This window comes from Dipodomys spectabilis, unplaced genomic scaffold, assembly GCF_019054845.1.
Source record: "Dipodomys spectabilis isolate Male_0828 unplaced genomic scaffold, ASM1905484v1 ptg000594l, whole genome shotgun sequence".
Taxonomy (NCBI): Eukaryota; Metazoa; Chordata; class Mammalia; order Rodentia; family Heteromyidae; genus Dipodomys; species Dipodomys spectabilis.
In genome coordinates, this window is record NW_024871271.1 from 513,866 (window position 1) to 541,572 (window position 27,707).

The following is a 27,707-nucleotide window of genomic DNA, read 5'->3' on the forward strand; positions in this document are numbered from 1 at the left end:
AGGTCACACTGCTGGTGACATTTTGGTTCACCACGGGTCATGCGGCCTATGGGCTTCTCGGGGCCAGACCCATTGAGTGCTGAGAGGGAAGACGGGGCTGGGCGGCTCGTCCAGATGGGGCCTTGTGTCTCCAGAGGTTGGTGGGGATGAAGAGGGCTTGGTTTTGGATGTGGTGGGGGCGGGGGCAGTGCAGAGTGAGCAGCCCACATCAGGGACATCAGCAGGGAGGGCTGCAGCCCAGCTGTGGTCTGTACCACTGGAGGAGCCATGTGTCTAGAACCTTCCTTGGAGGTGTCTCCCTGGCATAGCCCAGGGCATCCTGGGTTTGCAGCCCTCACCTAGCACCCCTTCCCATTCTCTGGGGACAGGACTAAGTCCAGAGCGCCGCACATGGCTTTGCTGTCTGGATTCAAGATCACCACAGTCGACCTTCACCCAGCTGTAGCAGGATGGACAAGACCAAGGGGGAGCAGCGGGACCACGCCGGGTGCGGGGTGGTCTGCTCCAGGCCTCGTGGTGCAGTTCATAGGGATGGGTGTGCCAGCGGCATGCTTGGGGTGGCAGGCCGGCAGGACTGAGCGCCAGGGCGCCGCTGGGCCAGCCGGGTGCTTCTTGGTCACTTCTCCGCTGGGGGTTGGCTAGGCCCCAGCCCGCTGCCACGCGGGGTTCCTCCCTGGGCCGCTGCCACGCCGGGCGCCCAGCTCAGCTCACCCGAGGCCTCGGGCTCCCGGCCACTCGTGGAAGGCGGGGCCCAAGAGGCCCGGACAGCGGGGCGAGGCTGGACAGGATGGTGGGCGGGACGGCGCGCGGCGCGGCGCGGCCCACGGAAGGGGCGGGGCGGGGCGCTCGTCACGCCCGGGGCGGGGCCGGCCCTGCCTGGCGCCGTTCTGTGTCTGTCTATCCCGTCCGCCGTCCTCCGGGTCGGTTCGATCACCCGTGGGGAGCACGTGGCCGAGCAGGTGCGGGGCGGAGCTCGGGCGCGGGCTCGCGGGAGCGGTCGCCCGGCGCGCGCGGCAGGGCGGGGCCGGGTACGCGCTCTCGGCCTCCGGCGGGAGCAGGGTGCGGCGCGCGTCGGGCCGGGTCCCGCGGGGCCCTCACCACCCCGTCCGCCCGCCAGGCCGCCATGGGACGCGGAGGCGCGGCGGGCTGCACCCCGCGCCCGCCCATCCGCGCGCAGCCCGCGCCCGCGCGCCGCGTGCTGGCCGTGGTCTTCCTCGGCCTCCTGCTGGACCTGCTGGCCTTCACGCTGCTGCTGCCGCTGCTGCCCGGGCTGCTGGAGGGCCACGGCCGCGCGCGCGTAAGCGCCCCGACCCGGGGGAGCGGGGCCGCGGGGAGGGCTGACCGGGGGCCCCGCCCCTGACCCCGGGGAACCAACCCGAGACCCCGCCCCTGACCCCCCCCACCCGAAACTCCGCCCCTGACCCCCGGGGAACCCGACCCGAAACCCCGCCCCTGACCCCCCCAACCCCCCCGACCCGAAACTCCGCCCCTGACCCCCGGGGAACCCGACCTGAAACCCCGCCCCTGACCCCCGGGGAACCGACCCGAGACCCCGCCCCTGACCCCCCCCACCCGAAACTCCGCCCCTGACCCCGGGGGAACCCGACCCGAAACCCCGCCCCTGACCCCCGGGGAACCCGACCCGAAACCCCGCCCCTGACCCCGGGGAACCCGACCCGAAACTCCGCCCCTGACCCCCCGGGGAACCGACCCGAGACCCCGCCCCTGACCCCCGGGGAACCGACCCGAGACCCCGCCCCTGACCCCCGGGGAACCCGACCCAAAACTCCGCCCCTGACCCCGGGGAACCCCGCCCCTGACCCCCGGGGAACCGACCCGAGACCCCGCCCCTGACCCCCGACCCGAAACCCCGCCCCTGACCCCGGGGAACCCGACCCGAAACCCCGCCCCTGACCCCGGGGACCCCCGCCCCTGACCCCGGGGAACCCCGCCCCTGACCTGAGAGGCCCCCACCGCACCCCCCTGACCCTGGGAGACCGGCCCGCCCCTCCCCCAGGACCCCCTGTACGGCGCCTGGCAGCGCCGGGTGGACTGGCTGGCCGCCGCCATCGGGATGCCTGCGGAGCGGAGGTACCACAGCGTCCTGTTCGGAGGTGAGGCCCGGCCGCCCCCCTCCCCGCCTCTGTCCGCCTGTCCCGGGTTCTTGCGTGGCAGGCCCGTGCCCCCAGGGGCCCCGCTGCCCCCAGGCGGGCCCTGAGCGCTGGATGCCACCGCCGACCCCGACCTCCACCTCTCTCAGGTGCCCTAGGCTCAGGCTTCTCCCTCCTGCAGTTCCTGTCCGCGCCCCTCACCGGGGCGGCCTCCGACTGCCTGGGGCGGCGGCCCGTGATGCTGCTGTCCCTGGTGAGCTTCGGGCCTCTGCGGGCTGGGGGGGGAGAAGCGACCCCCGGGCTGTGGTCCGGCTCCTCGAGGCCGGGCAGTGCTCACACCACTCCCGGCCCCTCCCTCTCCTCTGGCAGATGGGGTTAGCCGCCTCCTATGCTGTGTGGGCTGCTTCCCGAAGCTTCCTGGCCTTCCTGGCCTCCAGAGTGATCGGAGGCCTCAGCAAAGGGAATGTCAGCCTCTCCACAGCCATCGTTGCTGACCTGGCCTTGCCTCCTGCCCGCAGCCAAGGCATGGTGAGCTCTCAAGACTAGGCCAGGAGCCTGGGCCTGGGCCTGGGCCTCTGCCCAGCACAGACGGCTTTCTTCTCAGGCAGTCATCGGGGTGGCCTTTTCCCTGGCCTTCACACTGGGCCCCATGCTTGGGGCCTCCTTGTCGGTGGAGATGGCGCCCTGGCTCAGCCTGTTCTTCGCCCTCTCAGACCTGCTGTTCATCTTCTGCTTCCTGCCAGAGACTCTGCCTCCAGAGAAGCGGGTAGGGCCAGACCCAAGGCCTGGGGACTTGGGTCCCTGGGCGTGAAGGGGCGTCCCAAGTTCCCAGTGCGGCTGACCTACCCCCTCCTGCTCTCCAGAGGCTGTGGAGCCCCCAATTCCTCCCTGTGTCCCCAAGGTCTCTGCCCCAGGGCTTGGCAGGTAGAGGAGGCCTGGCCGGCTGGCGGCCTACCTTGTGCAGGGCCCTCTGAAGCTGCCAGACCACCGCCCGCAGGCCTCCCACTCCCTCCCACAGGCCCCCTCTGTCGCCCTGGGCTTCCGCGCCGCGGCCAACCTGCTCAGCCCCCTGGCCCTGCTCCGCTTTTCAGCGGTCGCCCACGGCCAGGCTGCGCTCCCTGGAAACAGTAAGGAGCCTTGCCTGCTGCCCACAGCCCGCAGCACCACGCCCCTGGCCACCCACACCACCCAAGCCCCCTGTGGTTCCCCCGTCCCGCAGAACTCAGCAGCCTGCGCCAGCTGGGCCTGGTCTACTTCCTGTACCTCTTCCTGTTCTCGGGTCTGGAGTACACGCTGAGCTTCCTGGCTCACCAGCGTTTCCAGTTCAGCAGGTGAGTCCATCCAGGGAGGCCGTCTGGGACCTGTCCCCCTGTCCCCCCCTCGCCCACCTGGATGGCCCGCGGGCCGGACCCTGACCCTCCGCCTCCCAGCCTGCAGCAGGGCAAGATGTTTTTCTTCATCGGCCTCACCATGGCCGCCATACAGGGTGGCTATGCCCGGCGCATCAGCCCCGGCGGCGAAGTTGGAGCTGTGAAACGGGTAGGGGTCCCTCCATAGAGGGGATGGGGTACCCGGGCTCATGGCAGGCCACAGGGTTGGTCTTGAGGCCATGTGCCCGCTGCAGGCCTTGTTGCTGCTGGTGCCAGCCTCCCTCCTCATCGGCTGGGGGCGCTCGCTGCCGGTGCTGGGCCTCGGGCTGCTGCTGTACTCGTTTGGTGAGTGGTCCCACCAGGGCTGTGGGGCTCCCTCCAGGCCTCCCCCATGTTGACGGTGCCCCCCCTGTTCCCTTCCAGCCGCCGCAGTGGTGGTGCCCTGCTTGTCCTCCGTGGTTGCCAGCTACGGTAAGCGCCCTTCTGAGTGGGGCCATGGGGGGGGGGGGGGCCGTGTCCTTGACGCGTCCGTCCCCACAGGCTCAGCAGGGCAGAAGGGCACGGTTATGGGCACGCTGCGGAGCCTGGGAGCCCTGGCCAGGGCAGCGGGGCCCATGGTGGCTGCTTCAGGTGAGGCTCTCTGGGCTTCTCTCTGGGCTATCCGCTCTGCACACAGACACACACACACACCACCACCACCACCACCACCCCTGGCCCACCCTCTCCCAGGCCCACGTGGACGCTGTCTCTCCACAGTGTACTGGCTGGCTGGGGCCCAGGTCTGCTTCTCCCTGTGCTCCGGGCTCTTCCTCCTCCCCTTCCTCCTCCTGCGGAGGGTGAAGCTTCCCGCACAGATGCCCAAGGCCCAGTAGCCAAACCCCACGCCTGCCCAGCAGGGCACTGGGTGCCAGGACCACTCCAGCCGCCGCCGCCTTCTTCCGCCCCGACGGCCCCGGCCACTGCGGAGCCTCCGCAGTTCTGTTCATTGCCAAGGCCACGGCCTGTGTGTCTGAAGAACCAATAAAGCAGCTGTTTTGTACCAGTGCCTCTTCCAGGGTCCCAGGGTGGCGAGCGGGTGTCTCACCCCTGCCGAAGGAGAGTAAGCTAGAGCGGACAGCCGAGCCTCCCGCACTCCCAAGCTGGGTGCTGTGGCGAGCAGGGGTGAGGCGCAGGCCTCGGCACGGCCGGGCCGTCCTGGTGAGGGGTACGGCCACACTCCGCTGTCCTTGTCACGAACACCGGCCCGTCTGCATGGGGCAGAAGTGACGTGGGAATCTGCTCAGACTCGGGGACGGCTGCCTCCCCCTGCGCCCTGCCCGGCAGCAGGCTCCTGGGAAGACTTGGGTAGAGTGTGGTGGTAGAGGGGCTGCCACAGGTGGCGCTTTAGGGGCAGAGGTGGGGCTCGGTGGCAGAGTGCTCACCTAGCATGCGGGAAGCCCCGGCCTCCATTTCTCATTACCATAGCCACCAAAAGAGCCAGAATTGGGCTGGGAAGGTAGCCTAGGGGTAGAGTGCTTGGCTAGCATGCATGAAGCCCTGGGTTCGATTCCTCAGGATCACATACACAGAAAAAGCCAGAAGTGGTGCTGTGGCTCAAGTGGTAGAGTGCTATCCTTGAGCAAAAGAAGCTCAAGGACAGGCCCTGAGTTCAAGCCCCAGGACTGGCAAAAAGAAGCACTTGGGAATTCTAAGAAAATGTGAGACAGACCTTCAGAAAAAACCTTAAAGAGCTGGGTGCTGGTGGCTCATGCCTGTCATCCTAGCTACTCAGGAGGCTGAGAGCTAAGGATCACAGTTCAAAGCCAGCCCAGGCAGAAAAGTCTGTGACTCATCTCCAATGAACCACCAGAAAACCTGAAGTGGTGCTGTGGCTTAGCTTGAGCTGAAGAGCTCAGCAACAGCGCCCAGGCCCCAAGTTCAAGCCCCACGACTCAGAAAAGAAACCTTGAAGAGAACAAAACACTAAACCACTTCTGAGATTTAGACAAGGAAGTTGCTTAAAGATCTTTATTTGTGAGTAAAACATGTTACAGAGGAGAGGAGGAGCGGAGCTGTCCCCAAGTCTGTGTCGTGGACGCAACTCCCTGTTGTGATACAAAGAATTAGACTACAAAAGTGAAAATCAAAGTCATTGCATATGTGGGTAGAGGGAGGGCAGGGGAGGGGTGAGAAGTCCTGCAGGAGGAAGAACTTCATTCCGCCTGGCAGCGCAGCTGTGCGGCTGCCCGGGGCCTTCCTGCTGGCATGGCCGGTGGGATGCCAGTACCCAAGACTCAGCTCTATGGGAGCCTCTCTAGTGGGGTGTGGGGGTCCCATCAGGTTCCCCCACTTCTGAACCGGTTTCCCTGGCGAGCAGCTTCAAACCTGAATGCAAGTGGATGAGAGTCCCGGGGACCGCCAGGAGACGTCAGTCCCCAGCAGAAGCATGGGGTCCCGGGGTGGGGCTGGCTTCCCCTTCCAGTCACCTTTGACTGAAACCAGGGTACCTCTAGGCTCGGGGAAGGGGAGACTAGATTTCAGGTGAGCGCCAAACCCTTCTCCAAATAGGAGAGCCTTTTGGGCTGCATGTGCCGCAGGCTGCGGGAAGAACGCGACCGTGGCCTGTTGAGGCACAGGGGTAACATGCTCACCGGGCGGGCGAGCATGCCGAGTCACGTGAGGGTCTGCCCTGCCCTGCCCTGCCCTGCCCTGCCCGGATTCAGAGGCCCCGGTCTGGCAGACTGAGCTCCTGGGTCCGGTGTGAGTTGTGGGGTCACCAGCAGGACCATGCATAGCGTGTGGGCCACGCCAGCCCACGTGTTGTGGGGCTTCCTGTCCTGAACCCACCCCTTCACGGCAGCGGGGTGCCCCGTGCCATGTGTGGGTACGAGTGACCCCAGGATTGGGACTTGGTGTAGGGGCCCAGGAGACCACTGAGCAGAAGCCACGGCTGGTGCCGCCACCACACACAGCCAAGCGGAGATGAACGGCATTCACGACAGCGACAGCGAGGAGGGGTCACAGCGGCGCTGCCGGAACCAGGTCCAGGACCAGGCTTCAGCACGGCCGGCCGCGTGCAGGAGGAGCAGAGGAGCAGGCCAGGGCCGGGCGCGTGCCGACAGCAGGGAGTCAGGCGTGGGTGCGTGGGGGAGGGGGCCTGGCCTTCGCACGGGACAGGAGAGGCAGCCAGGCGACCGGGCCGGGCGGCGGGCGGCCCCTCAGCAGTCGGCCTTCTTCTTGCTCTTCTTCAGGAAGGAAGGCGTGCGGAACTTCTTCTTCTTCTTGGATGGGGACTTGCCCGGGGAGCCGTCGCTGCCCGGGTCCGCCGCAGGCCCCTCCTCGGCCTCCGGGGCTGGGGCTGGGGCTGGCTCGGCGCTGGGCTCGGCGGGGGCGGGGGTGGGGGGGCCCTGGGCTTCCTCCTCGGCTGCCGGGAAGCCCAGCGCTTCCGAAGGCTCATCAGGGGACAGATCGGGGAGGGTGGGCTTGAAGGTGGCCGTGTCGCTGTCGTCCCCGCAGGCGGGCTCCTGTGGGAGATCTGGGGGGGTGGGGGACAGGTGAGGGGTCTGCGCCATCTGGGGGGCCGCCTGAGGGCATTTTATCCTAGTCTATGGGTTCTCCCAAGACCAAGCTGAGATGGTGTCTGCACGGCCTCGGGCCCGGCCGGGCCGGCCAGCCGCGCGGCGGGGATGGGTGAAGCTGCTCGGTGCGAGCAGTCCCCAGACCGACAGCCGCCTCCCTCTGCAGCAGCAGAAAAAGTCTGGGACCCCGTGTGTAGCGTGGACAGCCAACCAGGTGAGGTCATTTCATCTGGGTGGCAACAGACTAAAGAGGCAAGGAGCAGACAGCAAGCCACGTTCACAGGTGAACGGCAGCGTGAGAAGGCGCAGGGCTGCGCGGCCTGTCCTGACCGCAAGGGCAGCGCCCCGCGCAGCTGGCTATCAGGCAACGCCGGACACTTCTTCAAGACCAAGCCACACGCGAGGTCAGGGAGCAGCTGCGCCACGCAGGGTTCGGGAGCCGCGCTCAGTGCGTCAGCTTTGGGAGGCTGGAGGCTCCCAGGGACACCCAACGCGGGCAGGAGGGCCGAGGGCACACAGGCGCCTGCCCACCCCAGCACATCGGCCCCTCTGCCAAGCTTGCTGCCGCCTGCGCAGGCTCAGCAGAATGGCACCTGGCCAAGTGTCCCGCTCCATACACAGTAGCAGGCGGGCTCCACGGCCACCCAGCCTGCGCCGTCAGAGCCCGGCCACTCACTCCCCACCTCAGGCAATCAGAGGGGAGCCCCACGGCTGAGCAGAAGAACTGCCCACAGCCCTGAGTGCGCTGGGACGCTCTGGGGGGGGGGAGCACTGATGTGGGGGTGCGTGGTGACGGAGCAGTGTCCGGGGCAAGCACCGGGGCTGGGCACGACCAGGAACCCCCATTTTGAGGTGAAGTCACAGAACACAAAACTTAGTACTTTTAGCAACAAAGAAGCAGGCGGAGCGCAGGCCGCGGCGGGAGCGGGAGCCGTGGAGCGGGCAGCGGGCAGCGCAGGCGCAGTACTTACTAGGGCAACAGGTATTCTTTAGCACATCCGGCTCCTGCTGTGAGGCGGCCACAAGAGAGAAAAGCACAAGTAGAGAATCTATGCATTCAGTCACAGCCATCAGGGTACACAAGAAAAGGCCGAGCCATTCTGGGAGGACACAGAATGGGGAGGGAGCCGCGGGCTTCCCGGGAGACATGGACGGACCAGACCGACGGACAGACCACAGACAGATGGTGCAGAGAGGCGCAGGGCACACAGCGCTCAGTGGTCACTGCAGCTGCGCACAGAGGGCAAGCGGCGCCACGAATGACACGGGCCCGAAGGGCTCCCAGCCCTCAGGAGTCCCGAGAGCGTGAGGACCACCGCCCGGCCCCGCACCCGCACCCTGGAGGCCGTGCACCCTCCCTCCCGGAGGCTGCCGTGCAGCACCCCCAGAGCTCACCTTCCTCAAGCTTCACGGGGGTGCTGGGGGGAGTGTGGGGGACAGCGGGCTGGTCTGGAAGACTCTTGTCTTTCTGTTCTCTCGTCTCACTGAGATTCTCTGTGAATGCACACAAAGTAAGACGGTCAGGGTGCGGAGCTGGAGACCCCCGCACGCCTCCGGTCCTGAGCAGGAGCCTGGCCAAGAAGGCCCCAGGCAGGGCCGCCACTGCCGCGCCTCCCAGACCACTGCAGCCTCAGATGCACCCAGCCCCCACCCACGTTCCAGAAAAGCCAACGCTGCAAACCAAGTCTGACTCCACTCGAGTAGAACTGCCTGGTGTCCTGGCACAGATGGGCGGGCTGCAGCCGCCAGCTCATTGCCCGCAGAAGCTCACACGTCAGTGCTGGGGCTAGCTTCTCCTACAGGGCATTTCCTATCAACAGTTTAAACTGGCAACTACAATGACGTAACACACACTGGTGAGTGCCAGAGGAAAACACACAGGAACTAGAACCGAAACCCTGAAAGACATTCCACATGCTCTCTTTCTCTCTCTCTCTCACACACACACACACACACACGTATATATGTGTGCATATACACTCACACACATGCATATATGTGCGCATATACACACACACACATATATATACTACCTTTTTAAAAATCTATTTTTAACTTTTTATTATAAAGGTGATGTCCAGCTGGGCGCTGGTGGCTCACGCCTGTCATCCTAGCTACTCAGGAGGCTGAGATCTGAGGATCGCGGTTCAAAGCTAGCCTCGGTAGGAAAGTCCATGAGATTCTTATCTCCAATTAACCACCAGAAAACTGGAAGTGGTGCTGTGGCTCAAGTGGTAGAGCACTAGTCTTGAGCTGAAGGCTCAGACCCAGAGTTCAAGCTCCATGACCAACAAAAAAAAGAAAAAGAAAAAGGAAGGTGATGTACAAAGGGGTTACAGTTATGTAAGCCATAAACCACCTTGCATTTGCAGATTTTGGATTAGCAGCTTAGGATCTCCAGGGCCCCATATTCTGAACAATACAACCACTTTGCTAAACTCATCAGGGCCTCTCCCAGGCAAGGATGGATTCCTAAGCTGGCTGCAAACCCCAAGAAGCTACTAAGACAAAGCCACAGGCCCCCAGGAGCTCATAGCAGCCTTAACCAGCACAAGGAGCTGACTTTTGAAAGGTAGCCCGAGTTCTTTTTTTTGTTCTGAGACTGGAACTTGAACTCAGTATGGGACGCTTCCTCCCACTGGCTGGTGCTCTAGCACCTGAGCCACGCCTCTAACGCCAGTAACCAAGTTCCACTGGCAACGCACTATGCTAAGCACACTGCCAAGGACCGGGGACCATGCAGGGGGCCAGGCCCCGCCTGCAAGCACAGCTCATTGTGGGTAAATGCTGCACCTGATGCAGTAGAACAGCCCAGAGCTCAAGCCAGCGCCCCAGGTCCTCAGGGCTGCACCACAAAGACAAGTGGCAAAAAAAGTACCGTGCGCGATGGAAAACAAGTCACATCTCAACAGCACTTACATCATCAGCTTGAGCTAAAATGACACCAGAAGAGTCAGGTGTGGAGCAAACCTACGGTTGTCTAAATCTAAGCTGGTCACACACAACCATGCTCCCACTTTCTGCCCAGCTTCCTCCACGGCGAGGGAGGGAACAGACCCATTTCTCAGGACTGACTGCAGCCTGAGGTAAGGACAGGGATGCTAACGTATCACAAGAGGCAAGGAGACCTCCTCTCTCTAAACCCGGACAGACAGCATCCCATAATGACCCAGCTTGGTGACGTGTGTGAGATAAGAATGCAGACGGCACCCCTGGAGCTCTCTGGGCCTGTCCACCGGCTCCTGGCCAGGGGGGCGTCCCAGGCTCAGTCCCCGCACGGGCTCCACGGTCTCACGGCGTGCACCCCGGCGCGGAGCGCTACTGCAGATCTCCAAGGCTGCACACTGCGCATTCCCGCCAGCTCCTGACAGCGCCGCTCCCTCAGGCCGGCACGGAGCACCGCTCAACCCCACTCACTCCCAGCCGAACACGAGGCCGCTGCCGCACGCGTGACCCTCCTCACACAGACCCAGCTGCGCAGCGCCCAGACCCGGGAGCACTCACCCTCCGAGCCCTTCTGCTTGCGCTCCACCTCGCGGCGGTACTCCTCCAGCTCACGGTCGGTGAGTGCGTTGAAGGGGTTGGGGCCCGCGGTGCTCACAATGACATGAGGCTGGTACTCCTTCTCAATGATGGCTTTGGAGGCGGTCACCAGCTCCCCCTGCGGGCGAAGAGGAGGCGCTGTGTGCAGGAGCCAGCCAGCCGGGCTCCCCCTCCTCCCAAGCGGGCTGCAGGCAGGGGGGAAGCAGGCAGACACGGGGGACTGTGCCACTGGGCCCCGGCTAGGCCACACGAAGCACGGCTGTGCGTGTGGAAACGTGGTTTCTATACACACAGGACTCAAAAAGAATGCCTACTGCACTACCCGCCAGGTCTCACACACGCGGACCCCGCCCAGGGGCGCCCACCCCCTCCATTACTAGGGCAGCCCCCTTCCCTAGAGACGGCCAAGTCACACAAGCAGAGGCACTGTGTTCAAGGGCAGCTGCCGAACTAACTTATCCAGGGACAGCGAAGGGTCTCAAACACGAGGCTTGCGTAAGGAGTGAAAGATTGAGAGTTCGGATCAAAGAAAAAAGCAAGCGAGTGGCGGTGGACGTGGCAGCTGGCCACGGGGCAGCCTCGCGCCACCGCCTCCCGCTGCGCTGAGCCACTCGGCCAGCCAGGACAGTGGGGGAAGGCGCCCACAACGCCCTGAACGCGCACCCATGCGCACGTCACTTCATGGCAGTTGAGGAAACTGTTTAGACACCAGGCTTGCAGCTCTGTGCGTGTCCTAGGAGGTGAACCCCAAAGGGAGGCCGCGTCCGGCAGCGGGGGTTCCTCGGACAATCAGCCGCACAGGCCACTCCTGTTCACGCAGAGGCTGCACACGGGGCTGGACTGAGTGACAGGGCCCGGCCTGCAGAGCACTAACGTCTGACGCCTCGGGCCGAGTGCTCGCGGGAGGGACAGAAGGGCCTGCTGGAACCCGGGCTCTGGAGTCTGCAGACTTGGGGCCAAGCAGAGTCCAGGCTCTCCTGGCCTGGACTGAGGTCAGCTGCCTTCCATTTCAGAGCAGTTGCTGCAGCAACACAGCAAACTGAATGTCCATCTGCTGCTCGCGATCCCGGCCAGGAAGGAACAAGCCCATCCCTGCCGCACACGGGCTGCAGCTCACCACCGGCAACAGGGCATCCGTCAAGACCCCTGGGGAGCAGGACTGAGCCGAGGGCCACAGGCAGTGGCCACACCAGGCGCTCTGAGGCCCAACAGCACATTTAACCTCCCGTTAAAGCCAGCAACTTCCCATCATTCACTGTCCCGAGGGAGCAAAGCTCTGTCCCAAGTGAGACACGGTCTGACTACATAGTGTAGGCTGACCTAGAACTCATGACGCTCGTATCAGGCCCAGGCCCAGCTCCTCATCACAAGTTTGATGCTCCTGGGGGAGTGGACCAGTGTCTGCCGGAACGGCTGCCCCTCCCGGCAGCCAGAGGCCGTGCACGCGCCTCTCCACGCCTCAGCCCATGCCAGCTTCAAAGCAGACCCACCATGGGTAAGGCCAGCATGGAGACCTTCGCATTTGGGGAAGGACCGACCGACACTTGAGACACCAAGGCACAGATGTGTGTGCGGCTGAGGAGCCAGGATGTGGGCCCACCTGCCCCCGTGCTGCTCCGCGCTGCCTCTCTCCTGTCTGGTCCCCTCACCAGACCCAAAGCAAAACAGAGGCCCAGGAACGCTTTCTATACTTCACTGAGCTAGCTTGGGTAAAGCGACTGCTCCGCCACCAGAGCGCTGCACACCTGGGCTGGTAAGCAAACCTCTCTGAGCATCTACATCTGTAAATCGGCTCCCATGTGGTATCTGACATTCCTAGTGAACGAGACAGAGGCGGAGCTCTGCTCCTCTGACTCCTGACCCACAGCCGAGGGCCCGGAGAGGTCTGCCTGGCACAAGGACCACTCGATCCTCCCTGGCACAGACTTCACGCCTGCATCTCTCACCACTTGATCCACCTGGAAGAAATCCAGAAGGTGGAGGGAGTGTCTTGAAGATTCATGTTGGGAAAAGCAACTTTCCTTTCTGAACTGATTACTCCTCGTGCCTTCTGCAGTCAGTGACCCCAACTGGGGGAAGGGCCATCAACAGTAAGGGAGAAGCCGGGCGCCGGTGGCCACGCCTGTCACCCTAGCTACTCAGGAGACTGAGATCTGAGGATCACAGCTCAAAGCCAGCCCCAGGCAGGAAAGTCTGTGAGACTCTGATCTCTAATGAACCACCAGAAAACTGGAAGTGGTGCAGTGGCTCAAGTGGTAGAGCGCTCGCCTTGGTAGAGTGCCCAGGCCCAGAGTTCAAAGAGTAAAGGAGAAACTCAAGGCAAAAGAAGTCCCTTCCAGAAAGCACCACTTCCTAAGTCCTGAATGCCGGTCCTTGCAGCTCTGGGATGGGAGCACTCCCCACAGCCCTCCTGCTCTACGCAGGGGAAACCCACTGGCTGATAAGCGCTCATGTTCCCAAGGGAGCAACAGAGAGAAAGGAAGAGAAGGAAGAGGAGGAAGAGGAGGAAGAGGAAGAGGAGGAAGAGGAAGGGAGTCCAGGAAGTTAAAGCATATCCTTGCCGAAAAATGAAACACGCATGGTCGGCGCAGGCTAGATGTAAGCACAAATGTGAGATTCCGATCTAGTAATCTGCGACTGGAGCTTGTCCCGAGCGTGCCGCTCAGCAGTGAGCACGCACCTGGCACGTAGCACCATACGCAACGAGGATTCAGGCCAGCAAGTCGCTAGAACTTCAGTAGGATGATGTGCAGGGCTAGTTCACCCACAAGAGCGTGGTATCCTATCTGAGGGGACCCTACATCTTTTTATTTGGGAGCACACCAGGTCTATACGACAAAGCTGTCCCTGAGTAATGGACCAGCCGAAAACACCTCCTTTAATACGGCGGCCTGGCTGCTTTATGATCAACCCTAACAAGACACAAACAGGATCCAATACATGTACTACAACGCCAGGAAGAAGGGGCAGCAATGACCGTGACTCTGTCAGCCACAAGACTGCCCCAGACCGGCTCTGCTGCACACAACCTCTGAGGTGGAGGGTCCACAGCACCAACACGAAAGACGAGCTGGCAGGGAAAAGCACATCTTGTCCCCCTGGCAGGAATCCCTTCACGAGTGGTGGCCGGAAGCAAGTTCTAAGGACATGGAAAATGAGACCCACCAAATGAATAGGTAAATAGCAAAGTAATGCTATTACAGAGAACCTCGGCTGCCCCTGCTCCCGCTGGGCAATTAGAACACCACTACAGACCCCGCGTCCCACTGAGGGCGCGGGGCCCTTGGAGTAGAGGGCCAACACCCAGCACTCTGAACCGTGCGGCAGACACCTCCCCTTGTGGGCGCTGCTCTCTGAGCAGGTCACCCAGAAACACTTCCCACCAACTGGCCAGAGGGGTCACAGGTCCTCAGAAGTGTCCCTCTCCTCTGAGACCTTCAATCACATACTGACAGTGTCTAGGCACACAGCGTGGCTGGCCTCTAGCTCATGACCCTCACGGAGCCAGGGGCCTCTGATCTCCCAGTGCTGAGCTAGCTTCACCGGAAGGCTCTACAGTGACTCAGCCTCCCACTGCGAGGCCACGTGAGAGGAGGAGGTGGTGTGAGTCCACTGCCACCGGCATCTAGTGGAAAGTCAACTCGGAAACCCAAAGGCATGCACCAACCATGTCACGTCACACTCGGACTTGAGAAACGACAGCTCTCGGAGTGCCCATTTCTCGCTGGTTTATAAGGCTGAAAAAGGTGCCAGCACTTCATCCTAAAGAATAGTCAGAACCTTTGACAACCTTCCAGAAGGCTTCAAGGTTCCTTTGCAGCTCTTTGGGTAACTGGGCCCACTGCTGACGAGGGAGGCAGGTGAGGGCGCGCCGCAAACCGCAGGGAGGAGGGGCAGGGCAGTGAGTACCTTTCTAACAGACAGAGATCTAGCGGGACTAAAGGTCTGCTCTGTGAGCTCGAGCCCTTCGATAGTTTCCGTACAGTCAGAGAGGGGTGCGTCCTGCAACAGTAAACTGAGTCATCAGAGCACACCAGGCTCAGCCTTAGATACCACCCGAGAGCGCGGGAGGGAGCCGGCTGGGCACATGCAGCAGGACGACAGGCGTGCAGACACCAAACACAAAACTGGGGCCCCAGCAGGGCCATCTACCCTGCACCCTACGCATCAGGCAGAGACAGCGCCTTACACAGTCGCTTACCAGAATGCATATAAATGTGAACCGCATTCACAGCGCCCACCCCTCCACCCAAGCAGCACTTGGTTGCAGACAGGAGTCTGGGCCCCATCCAAGGTTCTTCAACCCACCCTGTGCTAGCACTTACCAAGGCCCCCTGCTGACACCAGGACCCAGTCCCAAAGCTGGAGGCGTTCCGCCCCTTTGCCCCTCACGAAGGCATGCACTACAAGGAGCAGAGCTGGAGGGTGGACACGCCCCACATGCTTAGGCTCAGTCAGGAACTCAGAGATACCAGCTGGGCTCTTTCTATCAGGAGGATTTTTAACAAAGATAACTGCTTGACTAGAATACTTACCTCATGGTGTCATTCGCTCCCGAGAGAGGAGCAACTCTGGAGCAGGCGGTCTGAGCCGCCACCCACTAATGTCACAGACACTCTGAGCGCTCACCTGGACGAGGCTCCTGTCCATCACCACACCACACAAAACCTGGGACTGAGGGCCAGCCGTCTTAATGTCCTGTAAGTTCTGCTCTCGAATCTAAGAAGGGAAAGAGGGAACAAGGGCGTCAGCAATGCAGAAACCCCTCTTGAGTCCCGCCAGTCCCACTGCACACACACTCAGGCCTGGAGACACACAGGGCAGAACTGGCACAGCCTGCATCACTGCCCACGGCCTGCATCACTGCCCGCGGCCTGCACGGTCACTCCCCGTGGCCTGCATCACTGCCCGCGGCCTGCATGGTCACTCCCCGCGGCCTGCATCACTGCCCGCGGCCTGCATCACTGCCCGCGGCCCATACGGTGACTTCCACACCTTCCAGGGGCAGTGGAGTCTCCACAGGACTCAACAAGGGGGACAGTGACCTTGTCAACACCATGGGGCTCGTGACCTGCCATACCAAATGCTGCTCCCAAGCCTCTGAAGGAAGCCTGAGGGCAGGGCAGCTGTAGGGCAGGGCAGCCACCTGTCCCGGCTAGGACAGGCTCCATGGCTCACATCGCAGACTTGCTATTAAGCAAGTATCAGTTCAAGAATTTATTAATAGGGCTGGGAAGGTGGCTCAGTGGTAGAGCGCTTGCCTTGCATGCATGAGGCCCTGGGTTCAATTCCTCAGCACCACATAAGCAAAAAGAAAAAAGCCGGAAGTGGCGCTGTGGCTCAAGTGGTAGAGCATTAGCCTTGAGCTGAAGAGCTGAGGGACAGCGCCCAGGCCCAGAGTTCAGGCCCCACGACCGGACCCAAAAAAAAAGAATTTATTAATAGAGGGTGCTGGTGGTATAGCGCAGGGATAGAGCATGTGTGGAGCATGTGTAAGGCCCTGGGTTTGATCCTGTCACGCATGCACGCACGCACGCACGCACACACCTCTCCCCACCCCAGTTAATCATGAACTTAAGAATCAATAGGGCCCCCCGCTTCTAGTGAACATGGAGGAGAGATGGCTCTGCTCTATGGATGTCCTGTTAGAAGCAGCACATCCCCAGACCCAGTGCAGCAGCACCTCCCGACCCTGCAGCCCAGCTCCTGCTGAAGGCAGACGGCAGCACGCACCTTGTTCCTCATCTCCTGGACCTCTTTTGGGTTAGTGTTCAATGGAACAAACAGGTTAGGGACGGCAGAGGTGGAAGTTCTATGTCCATCCTCTTTAGTCCACTGTAATATCAAGAACAGTTGAAAAGTCAGGATTACGACAAGTAAAAACATCATAACATCCAATCTGTTCACTTGATCTTGTATCTGGTCATGCACTGAACACCACAGAGGACTGAACCAATGACCACGTTTCCTGGGTCACTCAGTAAATCACCATGGGGCAGGATACAGACCCATGAAAACCAGAGGATGTCGGGCTTAACCAGTCATAATGATGGAGACGGGCCACAGAAAGCCAGTCACCACGAGGAGTAGAAAGCAGGCTGAGGACAGCACGAAGCCCGTCGCCCTCCGCCCCTCCAGGGCAGATCCCCACAGAGGACATTGGTTCACCGCCCTGAGAGTGACCCAACACCAAAGCCAACGGAAGCGTGGGATGACAGGGCCATGAGAAGCCGTGAGAAGCCGCCACCCGGGCGGGACGGGCTGCTGCGAGGAAAGAGTGGGCACCACCAACGTTTTGCATGAGAATAAATGGCAGTGTCAGAACGCACTAGATGCATGCTGTTTGAACCCAGGAAAATGACTGTACTAGCATGTGTGCAGTAGCTACCAGCTGGAAAGGTTTGGTGATGTCAAGTATTTTATATAACTTAACACGTTTGAGTATTACAAAAATAACCCTCCAAAATTTGAAGCGCTTTATGAGACCCTAAAGGCCTTTTTAGTATCAGTGCATTTTCTCAGCACCCTGCACCTTCAACTCATCAATTTCCTTTTGGATTCCAAATCAAATATGAGATTTTTTTTTAGTCAAATTTTAATTCCTGGGCATGAAAAGGCACTGAATATTAAAACAAGCCATCTTAGAGAGCAAATGTTGTGCTTTTCCGAACATTTTCGGGAGGCAGTAAGACAGCATAAACCATAGGGCTTTAAAGGAAGCGACAGAACTGGATGCTGAGCCCCTGCGAAGGAGGGCGGGCATGGACATGGGTACTCACTGAGGCTTCTCTTCTCAGATTAAAAACAACTCCAGCATTTTATCAAAAGTAACTTTAGTCAAAACATTAAAACGGCCACCTCAGAAGCTTGAACACATTTGAAAAAATCAACAGTAATTATTGTAAATTAAAGTATACCAACCTGGAATCATGGCATGGAATCTGCTTTACTCCAGAATAAGAAAACAAATATAAATGCTCAGCAGGCCCCCTCTGACAGTACACTGACTAGCATGCCTCCATGACTTGGTCTGTTCCAGGCTGACACTGCCCAGAGCTGCAGCTGCACGCTCTGGAAAGCCGTGGGGCAGGGGAGGACTGGCTGGCCACTCCCATGAATAAGTGAAACCGAAGAAGAAAGGGGATGGGGCTGAGACCGGAAGAAGACAGATGCGCCCCAGGCCCTGAGGTCCCCCACCCAAGTGGCGTGGCTAGCCACGAGCACAGAGGCTGCTAGTCAACCGTGCAGATCAGAAAAACACCAGAACCGCCCGGGAAGACGACGCCCTTTTTTCTTTTTCCTGTAAGGGAAGCTGGGCCCATGTGCCACTCACTGCCTCAGAGCACCGGGGCTGCACCGCTGCCGTCCGGCCTCTGTCCCCTCGGAAGGCTGCTGGACGGGTCTCTCCTACGTGTCAGTGCGGTGCTGGCTACCCTACAGGACATGAAGACCCGTCCTGGGAAGGTGCTAGGCACCTGAGCAATGGGAGCAGCAATAAAACCAGAACAAGCACCCTGGCAGCGTCTGTCGCTGGTGCCTGCAGATGGCCTGCACTGCACTTGGGCCATGCCGCACCCAGCGGGAGCCAGAGGACTCACCACCAAGGCGTCTGCTCACATGCAACAGTCCATGCAGAAGGCAGCTGGCCCGAGCGTTCGGAGGCTTTGGGACAGAGCCAGGAACAAAGCTGAGAGAGGAAGAGGGTCAGCAGAGGGCGGCCAGTGCGCTGGGAGGGAGAACTGCTTAAGAAAACACTACACACAAAGGGGCTGGGCTTGCCGCGCCCACGTACAGGCTCACCACTCAACTACTTTCTCCTGCACGGAGAGTTTGCACACACAAACTGGCGTCAGGAGCGTGCCTGCATTCAGGTCAGCGCATGTGAGTTCTTAGTATCTTTGCTGTGAGTGCAGTCAGGTTATGGGGTGTGCGGAAGCGGCACAGTATCTTAAGCAGTTTCAGACAGACGGTAGCACTGGAATTTAGCTACAGTGTGGACTTTGCTCGGAGGGAAAGCGAGAAGGTTGGGGGGCTCATTAGGCACGGGGGTTCCCAAAGCCTCCGAAGCCGCAGCTGCCCACCTTGCTCTACGAGATCTAACTATGAACAGTAAGTAGGCACAGACCAAGCAGCTGGTAATACAGCTTGGCACGCAGACACCGGACGAGAGAGACTGCAGCAAGGGTTTCACGTGATCGTGTGTAATGTTCGTCCACACCTTAGTCTTCGACTTGGGGCTGCTTCCACTCTGCCCTTCCTCAGACGCTTCATCACCCCGGCCAGAGTTCAGCCATCGGGTCTTCTCTCGCTGCTGCTTCTGAAAACTCTGTCTGAGAGGAGAGCACGTGCCCGAGTCGCCGTCACTAGCGACGGAGCAGCCTGTGACGCTGGCAGGGCCCTCGGCATCACTGTGCTTTTTAGACTTCTCTCTCAGAGCAGGGTACCGGTAGGGGTAGCCTGTGCGATAGCCCTAGGGGACAAAAAAGCAGGAAGGACATCACCCTCCGCTTCCCCAGCCGTGGCTGGAGGCAGCACACACACTACCCTGCAGCTCTACCCTCCAGCGCGAGGCATCGAACGCACACCCCGCATGCCAGGACAGCCTGAGCGGGGACAACACAGCCCCTCCTGACAGCCCCGCAACCTGCCAAAGGCCGCAGCGCGCAGCTCAAGTACGACACTGAGAACAGAAACCAAACAGAAAAATACACACTGGGCGGGCCCCATTTATAAAAACCAAGAAAGGGGCTGGGAAGGCGGTTCAGTGGCAGAGCGCTCGCCTTGCATGCCTGAGGCCCTGGGTTCGATTCCTCAGCACCACATCAGCAAAAAGAAAAAAGCCAGAAGTGGCGCTGTGGCTCAAGTGGTAGAGCGCTAGCCTTGAGCTGAAGAGCTGAGGGACAGCGCCCAGGCCCAGAGTTCAGGCTCCACAACCGGATCCCCCCCTCCCAAAAAAAAAAAAAAAATACGAAAGAGTCAAAAAGCTTTAAAAAGTAACAGTGGATACTCTGCACAAGTATCTACTCCTGGGAGCTTCTGAGGTACTTATCCTATTTTTTATATGGGTGCTGGCTGCACAGTGTATTTGTTTCAAATTTTAACAAACTGAACACTTAAGTGTATGTGTGCACTCCTGTTTATAAGTTCAAAAAATATTAAAACTGAGCTGGGTACCAGTAGCTCGTATCTGTGAAGCTGAGATCCAGAAGATAGTAGTTCAAAGCCAGCCTAGAGAGAAAAGTCTATGAGATTCTGTCTCCTATATTACCAGCACCAGTTGAGTATGCCAAGCTACATGATCTCAAGATTCTAATATTGTCAAAAAATTAAAAATAGATGGATCTGGGTTCAAACCCAACCCAGGCAGAAAAGTCAGTGAGACTATCTCCAATTAACCAGCAAAATGCCAGACTAGAGGGTGTTGTCCAAGTGGTTGAGCATGAGCTATAAGCAACAAAGCCAAACAAGAGCTTGAGGCCCTGAGTTTAAGCATCAGTATCAACACAAAACAAAACACATGACTTGCTTGCTGCTGACTACAGGTTTCACTAATAAGTAAACTACTTTAAAATACTTTTTTTTTTTTGGGTCCGGTCGTGGGGCCTGAACCCTGGGCCTGGGCGCTGTCCCTCAGCTCTTCAGCTCAAGGCTAATGCTTACCACTTGAGCCACAGCGCCACTTCCGGCTTTTTTCTTTTTGTTTATGTGGTGCTGAGGAATTGAACCCACGGCCTCATGCTTGCAAGGCAAGCGCTCTACCACTGAGCCACCTTCTCAGCCCTACTTTAAAATACTTTAACCAGGCACTGGTGGCTCACACCTGTCATCCTAGCTACTTAGGAGACTGGGATCTGAGGATCACAGTTCAAAGCCAGCCCAGGAAAAGAAAGTCCGTAAGATTCTTATCTCCAATTAACTACCAGAAAGCTGGAAGTGGTGCTGTGGCTCAAGTGGTAGAATGCTTGTTTTGAGCTGAACAGCTCAGGGACAGCACCCAGGCCGAGAGTTCAAGCCACACAACTGGAAAAAACAAAAACAAAAAACTTTTAAATCAGTTTAAAGATTGTAATAATCTTTAGGTAAGACCAAATAAGCAAACGTGTAACAGTTTTCCACAGCTGTTTTCAAATTCAGTTTTCAACTCTGCCTCATGGTCATTTGCCAGTGCTATAAAAGATTCTCTCTCTCTCTCTCTCTCTCTCAAAACACACACTTCCACTGCACCAAGTTGCGTGATCACTTCCCCACAGACAGCATCTCCAAGGAAAAGGATGCTATCCTCAACTCTGCTTCCCAGGCCTTGGCACTCGGAAGATGTGGCAGACAGACTACACAGTGGCCCCCAACGGCCCAGACCTGGTGATTGACACCCTGCCCTGAGCACAGACCTCAGCCACACAACACAAGCGCCCGTCTTGTGCATGTCCTGCCCTCACTGGCTCTGATGACATAAGTCACTGTGAACACTGCCGCTGTAAAACAGATCCTCCGGAAACAGACCCACCACAACCGACCCTTCAGATGCTAATCCAACCCTGCGAACAAGCTGCCTGCAGCCTCCCCAATCCCTATGTTTCAATCAGTCATCTCCACTGCTGACCCATGGAAGCCATGAAGTACTAAACGGTGCACTGTTCCCTGTACCAAGCTCCGGATGCTTGGTTATACAATGAAATGTAGATGGAGCACGTGTTGGGCAGTGCCAGCTAAATGACCTAATAGCCTCAAACTTCGACATGGTCTGAGTGGTCACAATATATGACAAGAAAACTTAGCCTGAAAAAGACATGCAAGGACAGGACACCTGGACACGCACAGCCCTCAGACACGCTGCTCTTAAAAAACCTAGAAACCCAGGCCCAGGAATCAAACAGTGGGATGTGGTGGCACGTACCTATAATCCCAGAATGCTGAAGGGTGAGACAGAAGAAACCTAAGTTTAAGACCAGCTTGGGCTAGACAGTGGCACCGTCTCAAGGAAAAATAAATAAAAGAAAAAACAACAACAAAACAAAAAAAACATTTCTCCAGGAATCCTTTCTCCCTTTGCGTTGTGCTCCACTCTGAGGGCCATTTTATTATGAATCACTCCTATGACACATTTTTTTTTTAAAGGCAAGAGTCAAGCCAGGTGCAGCACAATCCTGGCTCCTCTGGAGGCTGAGTTCATGGGATCACAGTTCAAGGTCACTCTGCAAAAAATGCACCAGACCCCATCTCAACTTAAGAAAAAAAGCTGGTAGGGAGCCGGTGGCTCACACCTGTAATCCTACCTACTCAGGAGGCTGAGATCTGAGGATTGCAGTTCAAAACCAGCCCGGGCAGGAAAGCTTCTGTAAGACTTTTATCTCCAATAAACCACCAGAAAACCAGAAATGGTACTATGGCTCAAGTGGTAGAGTGCTACCTTGAGCTGAAGAGCTGAGGCACAGAGCCCAGGCTGAGTTCAAGGCCCATGACCGACACAAAGTTTTTAAAAAAGAAAAGGAAAAAAGCTGAGTACAGCAGTGCACATGTGTCATCCTAGCTACATAGCAAGTTTAATGAGACTCTATTAAAAAACTAAAGCCACAAGGGCTGGGTGTGGAGCTCAAGTGGTTATTAGAGTGCCTGCCAGGCAAGTTTAAGGGCCTGAATTCAACTCCCACTATCACACACTCACACTCACACACACACTCTCTCTCTCTCTCTCTCACACACACACACACACACACACACAGAAGGTGCCTCTAGAGTCATTTTTTTTTGTATCTTTCCTCAGAAAGACAGTGGCAATTTTCCATTTATGAGCATGCTTATTACAAGACAATAAAAGATAATTCTACCACAGAACATTCTATCCTGAGTATTTCTAGCTTCAGCTTGCTCACCGAGCAAGGACTGAGCAGTCCTCCAGGGCTTCAGGGTAAAGTCCTGGGACTAGCAAATATCCCTTGATCATAACAGGTACCAACCAACCTCCCTTTATCAGCTCCTTCCCTTTAAATGCTGATAAACCAAAACTGGAAATAATGTTCAGACCTCTGAATGCTGTTTGCTCATATTGGGGAGAGAAGGTATATATAGATAGATAGATAGATAGATAGATACATATCTTAGACTATGATCAGTGATTGCCGCATACCTTCTTCTTAAGAACTACAACAGGGGCTGGGAAGGTGGCTCAGTGGTAGAGCGCTTGCCTTGCATGCATGAGGCCCTGGGTTCAATTCCTCAGAACCACATAAGCAAAAATAAAAAAGCCGGAAGTGGTGCTGTGGCTCAAGTGATAGCGCGCTAGCCTTGAGCTGAAGAGCTGAGGGACAGTGCCCAGGCCCAGAGTTCAGGCCCCACAACCAGACCCCCCCCCCCAAAAAAAAAGAACTACAACAGCACTCTATATTAAGAATTATGTATAACTATTAATAATCTGAGAATATTGAAGACATGGATTTAAAATGCATTTTTAATGGCTTTTTTGGTGTTGTTGTGGTTGTTGGTGGTAGTTGTGGGGCTTGAACTCTGGGCTTGGCACTGTCCCTGAGCTCTTCAGCTTAAGTTAAGCGCTCTACCACTTGAGCCACAATGACACTTCCAGGATTCCCATAGTTAATTGGAGATAAGAGTCTCACACCTGTAATCCTAGCTACTCAGGAGGCTGAGATCTGAGGATCAAGGTTCAAAGCCAATCCGGGCAAGAAAGTCTGCGGGCAAGAAAGTCTGCGAGACTCTTATGGCACTGTGGCTTAAGTGGTAAAGTGCTAGCCTTGAGCTAAAGTGCTGAGGGACAGCACTCAGGCACAGAGTTCAAGCCCCATGACCAACAGAAACCAAAAATCAAACAAAAGCACCAACATTTAGCCTAGCTACTTAGGGGGCTAAGATCTGAGGATTGTGGTCTGAAGCTAGCCCAGGCAGGGTAGTCTGAGATTCTTATCCCCTGTTAACAACTAAAAAGCCAGAAGTGGAGCTGTAGCTCAAGTAGTGGAACACTAGCCTTCAGCACAAAAGCTCAGGGACCCCCAGGCCCTGAGTTGAAGTCCCAGCAGCTACATAACCCCTCCCCCCCTGTTTTTCAGAACAAGCTTTCTGTCAGGTGCTGGTGCCATTCTTACCAGATTGTCAAGCATCCGCATGAGGGCTTCAAATTCCTGCTCCCCAATCAGCCACCGGGGGGATGAGTTGGTGCCATCCCCTTCTGGAGACTCTGGGGGACGGGGCTTGGCCCTGTACTTCTCAGGATCCAGCAAGACCAAGTTGTCTGGTCCTCCAGCACTGGCCAGAGTGCGAACCTTTTCAAAACAAGCAAACAGTAGGCTCAGTTCCACATGGAGATGGAGAGGTACTCTGTGGGTTTCTTTTTTTTTTTTTTTGCCAGTCATGGGGCCTGAGCTCTGGGCCTGGGCACTGTCCCTCAGCTCTTCAGCTCAAGGCTAGCACACTACCACTTGAGCCATAGCACCACTTCCAGCTTCTTTTTTTCTGCTTATGTGGTGCTGAGGAATCGAACCCAGGGCCTCATGCATGCAAGGCAAGTGCTCTACCACTGAGCCACCTTCTCAGCCCACTCTGTGGGTTTCTAAAGAAAGCAAATCCCTAGATTGTAAGCTGGACAATAACAGCACTGGTCCATACTAAGTGCTCACACTTAGCAGAGGAACAGGGACACAAAGCGCCTTTGTGGTTAGGCCACAGCCATTAGTCGGTGACCAGTGTGGGCCTGGTCTAGGTGGGCCAGATGGGGTGTCACAGGCCAGGCCTGCGACTCTCCACCTCTGGGCTCCAGATGAGTCAAAAGGTGTACGAGGGAGGGTCAAACAGGGTCATGTACATAGGACATACTTGAGAGCCTGGCACACACTATGCCTTAAATGCTAGCCACTTATATATGTGAAAAATGAAAAACAAGACAGTCCAAAGCCTAGAACCATTTAATTTAAATCACTGAATTGGAATTTGTCCCTCTCAAGTTCCAATCTATGAGCTCATCATTAGCGGAGAGAGCTCAAAGGTTCAGCCTGCTAGACAAGTATCAGAAAATCTACATGAATCCTGGAAATGGCCCAGACCGGATGGACTGCCATCACCTACCTGGATCTCACACGCGACCACGAGGTTATGGATGTAATAGAAGGCCTCCTCGACACTCTCTCCAACTGACACGAGCCCGTGATTCCGGAGAATAAGAACCTGAGGGGAAAGTGCAGCTCTGTGGATCTAGGTGAGAAGATGGATACTCCCCGTGCTCCTCCTCCATTATTGAACTCCTGATGAGATGCCCACTGACCTTGCTTTTAGGCCCGAGATTTTTCTGAATCAAGACTTTTTCCTCCTCATCTACCAGAATGCCGTGGTAGTCATGATAAGCCACTTCTCCAAGAGAGAGCGCCTCTGGGGAGATGGGCAAGAGCCCACACTTCATCGCGGACACCTAGAGACCATGGCAAGACCAGGTGGGAAGAAAAGCCAGAGCTAAGCTGAAACGCTCCAGGCGAGCGCGCTACCACTGGAATCACAGCGCCACTTCTGTTTTACTTCTGCTTATGTGGTGCTGAGGAATCGAACCCAGGGCCTCATGCTTGCAAGGCAAGCACTCTACCACTGAGCCAGCTTCCCAGCCCCAAGCTGAAACTCTTAACACACACAGAGATACAACAAAAGAGGTGATATTCTATTTTGTTTTCTTCGTGGAAATAATGAACCGATAAACTTTTGGGGCCCCATCAACACCTGGAAGAGCATAGGAGAAAATCCACATCAGAGACTTTCCACTGATTGTGGATTCTGTGCAAGGCGGGCACAGGGAGTGTGGCCGGGCACAGAGGCGCATGACAGGTCCTGTACACCACCACTGTCTCCAAGGACAACTGCACATGCTGGAAGACTGGTGCACTTTTCTCTTAGGCTGTATTTAAGAACATAAAAACTAGATTAAAATTTTGAGGACAATCATACTTGATGATTTTTCTACACTTGTTTAAGTGAATCTTCAAGTAAAAAAATCTAAGTGTTTATGTTATTTCTGAAAAATCTCCTAAAATGCCCCATGTTGGCCTTAAGATATGATCATTTTGGGGCTGGGAAGGTGGCTCAGTGGTAGAGCACTTGCCTTGCATGCATGAGGCCCTGGGTTCGATTCCTCAGCACCACATAAGCAGAAAAAGCCAGAAGTGGCGCTGTGGCTCAAGTGGTAGAGCTCTAGCCTTGAGCTGAAAAGCTGAGGGACAGCGCCCAGGCCCAGAGCTCAGGCCCCATGACTGGCAAAAAAAAAAAAAGATATGCTAATTTTGAAGATCTTGTACAGAATGCAGCTTTAGGTTTCTAGACTCATGATTCAAATATTTCCGATGGGAACAATTCCAGAGAAAACTTAATTTAAGGGGCTAGGAAGGTGGCTCAGTGGTAGAGCGCTTGCTTTGCATGCCTAAGGCCCTGGGTTCGATTCCTCAGCACCACATGAGCAGGAAAAAAAAGCTGGAAGTGGTGCTGTGGCTCAAGTGGTAAAGCGCTAGCCTTGAGCTGAAGAGCTGAGTCCCAGAGTTCAGGCCCCACGAGCGGACCCAAAAAAAAAGATTAAAAAAAAAAGAAAAGTTAATTTAAAAATATAATGCCACATTTAATTCCTTTCCTCCTATCAGCTCTCATACGAGAAATTTCCTAGCTGGAGGTGACAGTCGCTGTGGTCCCAACATTTAGGAAGATGAGACTGAGGACTGTTGAGTTGAAGGCCAGCTTGGAACACACAGCGGGAGCCCATCTTAAAATCAATTACCAAAGAAAAGGAAAGAAAAAGGAATTTCCTCATCAAGCTCAAGCAAAAACTTATTTTGCACTGTTTGTAAAGTACTAGGAACTTCCAGGCAGGTCCTTGTGCGGAGCGAGCACTCCCTCACTAAGCTACACACCCAGGCCTGACAACCTTTTTCCTTTTGTCTTAGAGCTGGTCACCATGTATCCCAGGCTGTCTGGGACTGGTAATCCCCATGCCTCTCCCACTTAGTGCTGGCGGCGTAAACTACCACGCCTGGCCCTGACAGCAAACACTGCAGGGTAGCTGTTGAAAACCACATTCTCAAACCTGTTCAAATGGTTCTTAAAACTTTACAGCCGGACATCAGTGGCTCACGCCTGTAATCCTAGCTATTCAAGAGGCTGAGATCTGAGGACCACGGTTCAAAGCCAGCCCAGGCAGGAAAGTCTGTGAGATTCTTTTTTTTTTTTTTTTTTGTCCGGTCGTGGGGCCTGAACTCTGGGCCTGGTCGCTGTCCCTGAGCTCTTCAGCTCAAGGCTAGCACTCTACCACTTGAGCCACAGCGCCACTTCCGGCTTTTTTCTTTTTGCTTATGTGGTGCTGAGGAATCAAACCCAGGGCCTCTGGCATGCAAGGCAAGCGCTCTACCACTGAGCCACCTTCCCAGCCCCGTCTGTGAGATTCTTATCCACAATTAACCAGCAGAAAACTGGAAGTGGTGCTGTGGCTCAAATAGTAGAGCACTAGCCTTGAGCTGAAAAGCTCAGAGACAATGATCCAGAGTTCAAGTCCCATGACCAAGAAAAAAACAAGGAAAAAAAAGAAAGAAAAAAAGGAAAGGAAATCTACAGATATTTTAGTGGTTGGAAAGCATTCTTTGGGAAAAAAATGACATCATCCAAAGAATGACATATCTGATAACATTCTTCTGTCAATATCAAAACCATATGTTCAGCCAGGGGTGGTGGTCCATGACTGTAATCCCAACATTCAGAAAGCTGAAGTTGTAGGAGAGAACTTGTCTTTAAAATAATATTAAACTTGGGCTGGGAAGGTGGCTCAGTGGTAGAGCGCTTGCTTTGCATACCTGAGGCCCTGGGTTCTAATCCTCAGCACCATATAAGCAGAAAAAGCCGGAAGTGGTGCTGTGGCTCAAGTAGTAGAGCGCTAGCCTTGAGCTGAAGGGCTGAGGGAAAGCGCCCAGGCCCAGAGTTCAGGCCCCAGAACCGACAAAAATGAAAAAAAAAAATAATATTTTAAAGGTATGTTTAAAAGTGAAATAAATAAACCAGAGCTAACATTCACCTAAACACTCCAGGCAGCTCTCTGTGTGTGGTGGTGGTGCACACAGCCCCAGCTCCTCAGGAGGCTCAGGTGAGAGGATCACTCGAGCCTA

The 27,707-nt window shown here is 56.7% G+C and overlaps 2 protein-coding genes across 13 annotated transcripts in view; one reads left to right on the forward strand and one right to left on the reverse strand.

Annotated features, from left to right (window-relative positions):
• The first annotated feature begins 1,110 nt into the window (after positions 1-1,110).
• Positions 1,111-4,520, forward strand: Mfsd10 (major facilitator superfamily domain containing 10). 2 transcript variants are annotated; one of them, XM_042670994.1, is made up of 12 exons: positions 1,111-1,297; positions 2,018-2,114; positions 2,261-2,364; positions 2,481-2,643; positions 2,720-2,877; positions 3,130-3,238; positions 3,331-3,442; positions 3,542-3,650; positions 3,736-3,826; positions 3,905-3,952; positions 4,022-4,111; positions 4,238-4,520. In XM_042670994.1, exons 1-12 carry the CDS (start codon positions 1,124-1,126, stop codon positions 4,351-4,353), a joined length of 1,371 nt encoding a protein of 456 aa, XP_042526928.1. In that variant the 5' UTR covers positions 1,111-1,123; the 3' UTR covers positions 4,354-4,520. The 2 variants fall into 2 exon arrangements, with proteins under 2 accessions (XP_042526928.1, XP_042526927.1); XM_042670993.1 differs by having other exon boundaries at positions 2,481-2,639; positions 2,716-2,877.
• Positions 4,521-5,470: 950 nt separating this feature from the next.
• The window catches only part of Add1 (adducin 1), a 62,056-nt gene continuing 39,819 nt past the window's right edge, over positions 5,471-27,707 (reverse strand). For 2 of the 11 annotated variants that reach the window (XM_042670981.1, XM_042670980.1), the window contains exons 7-15: positions 24,848-24,991; positions 24,652-24,750; positions 23,676-23,852; positions 18,707-19,051; positions 16,315-16,416; positions 15,211-15,300; positions 10,543-10,699; positions 8,434-8,532; positions 5,471-6,995 (exon numbers count right to left, since the gene is read on the reverse strand). In XM_042670981.1, coding sequence (XP_042526915.1) covers positions 6,679-6,995; positions 8,434-8,532; positions 10,543-10,699; positions 15,211-15,300; positions 16,315-16,416; positions 18,707-19,051; positions 23,676-23,852; positions 24,652-24,750; positions 24,848-24,991 — 1,530 coding nt within the window. In that variant the 3' untranslated portion in view covers positions 5,471-6,678. Of the gene's footprint in view, positions 6,996-8,008; positions 8,047-8,433; positions 8,533-10,542; positions 10,700-14,490; positions 14,584-15,210; positions 15,301-16,314; positions 16,417-18,706; positions 19,052-23,675; positions 23,853-24,651; positions 24,751-24,847; positions 24,992-27,707 lie in introns of those variants that run through there. The other 9 variants (XM_042670991.1, XM_042670988.1, XM_042670986.1 and 6 more) reach the window with 9 other exon arrangements.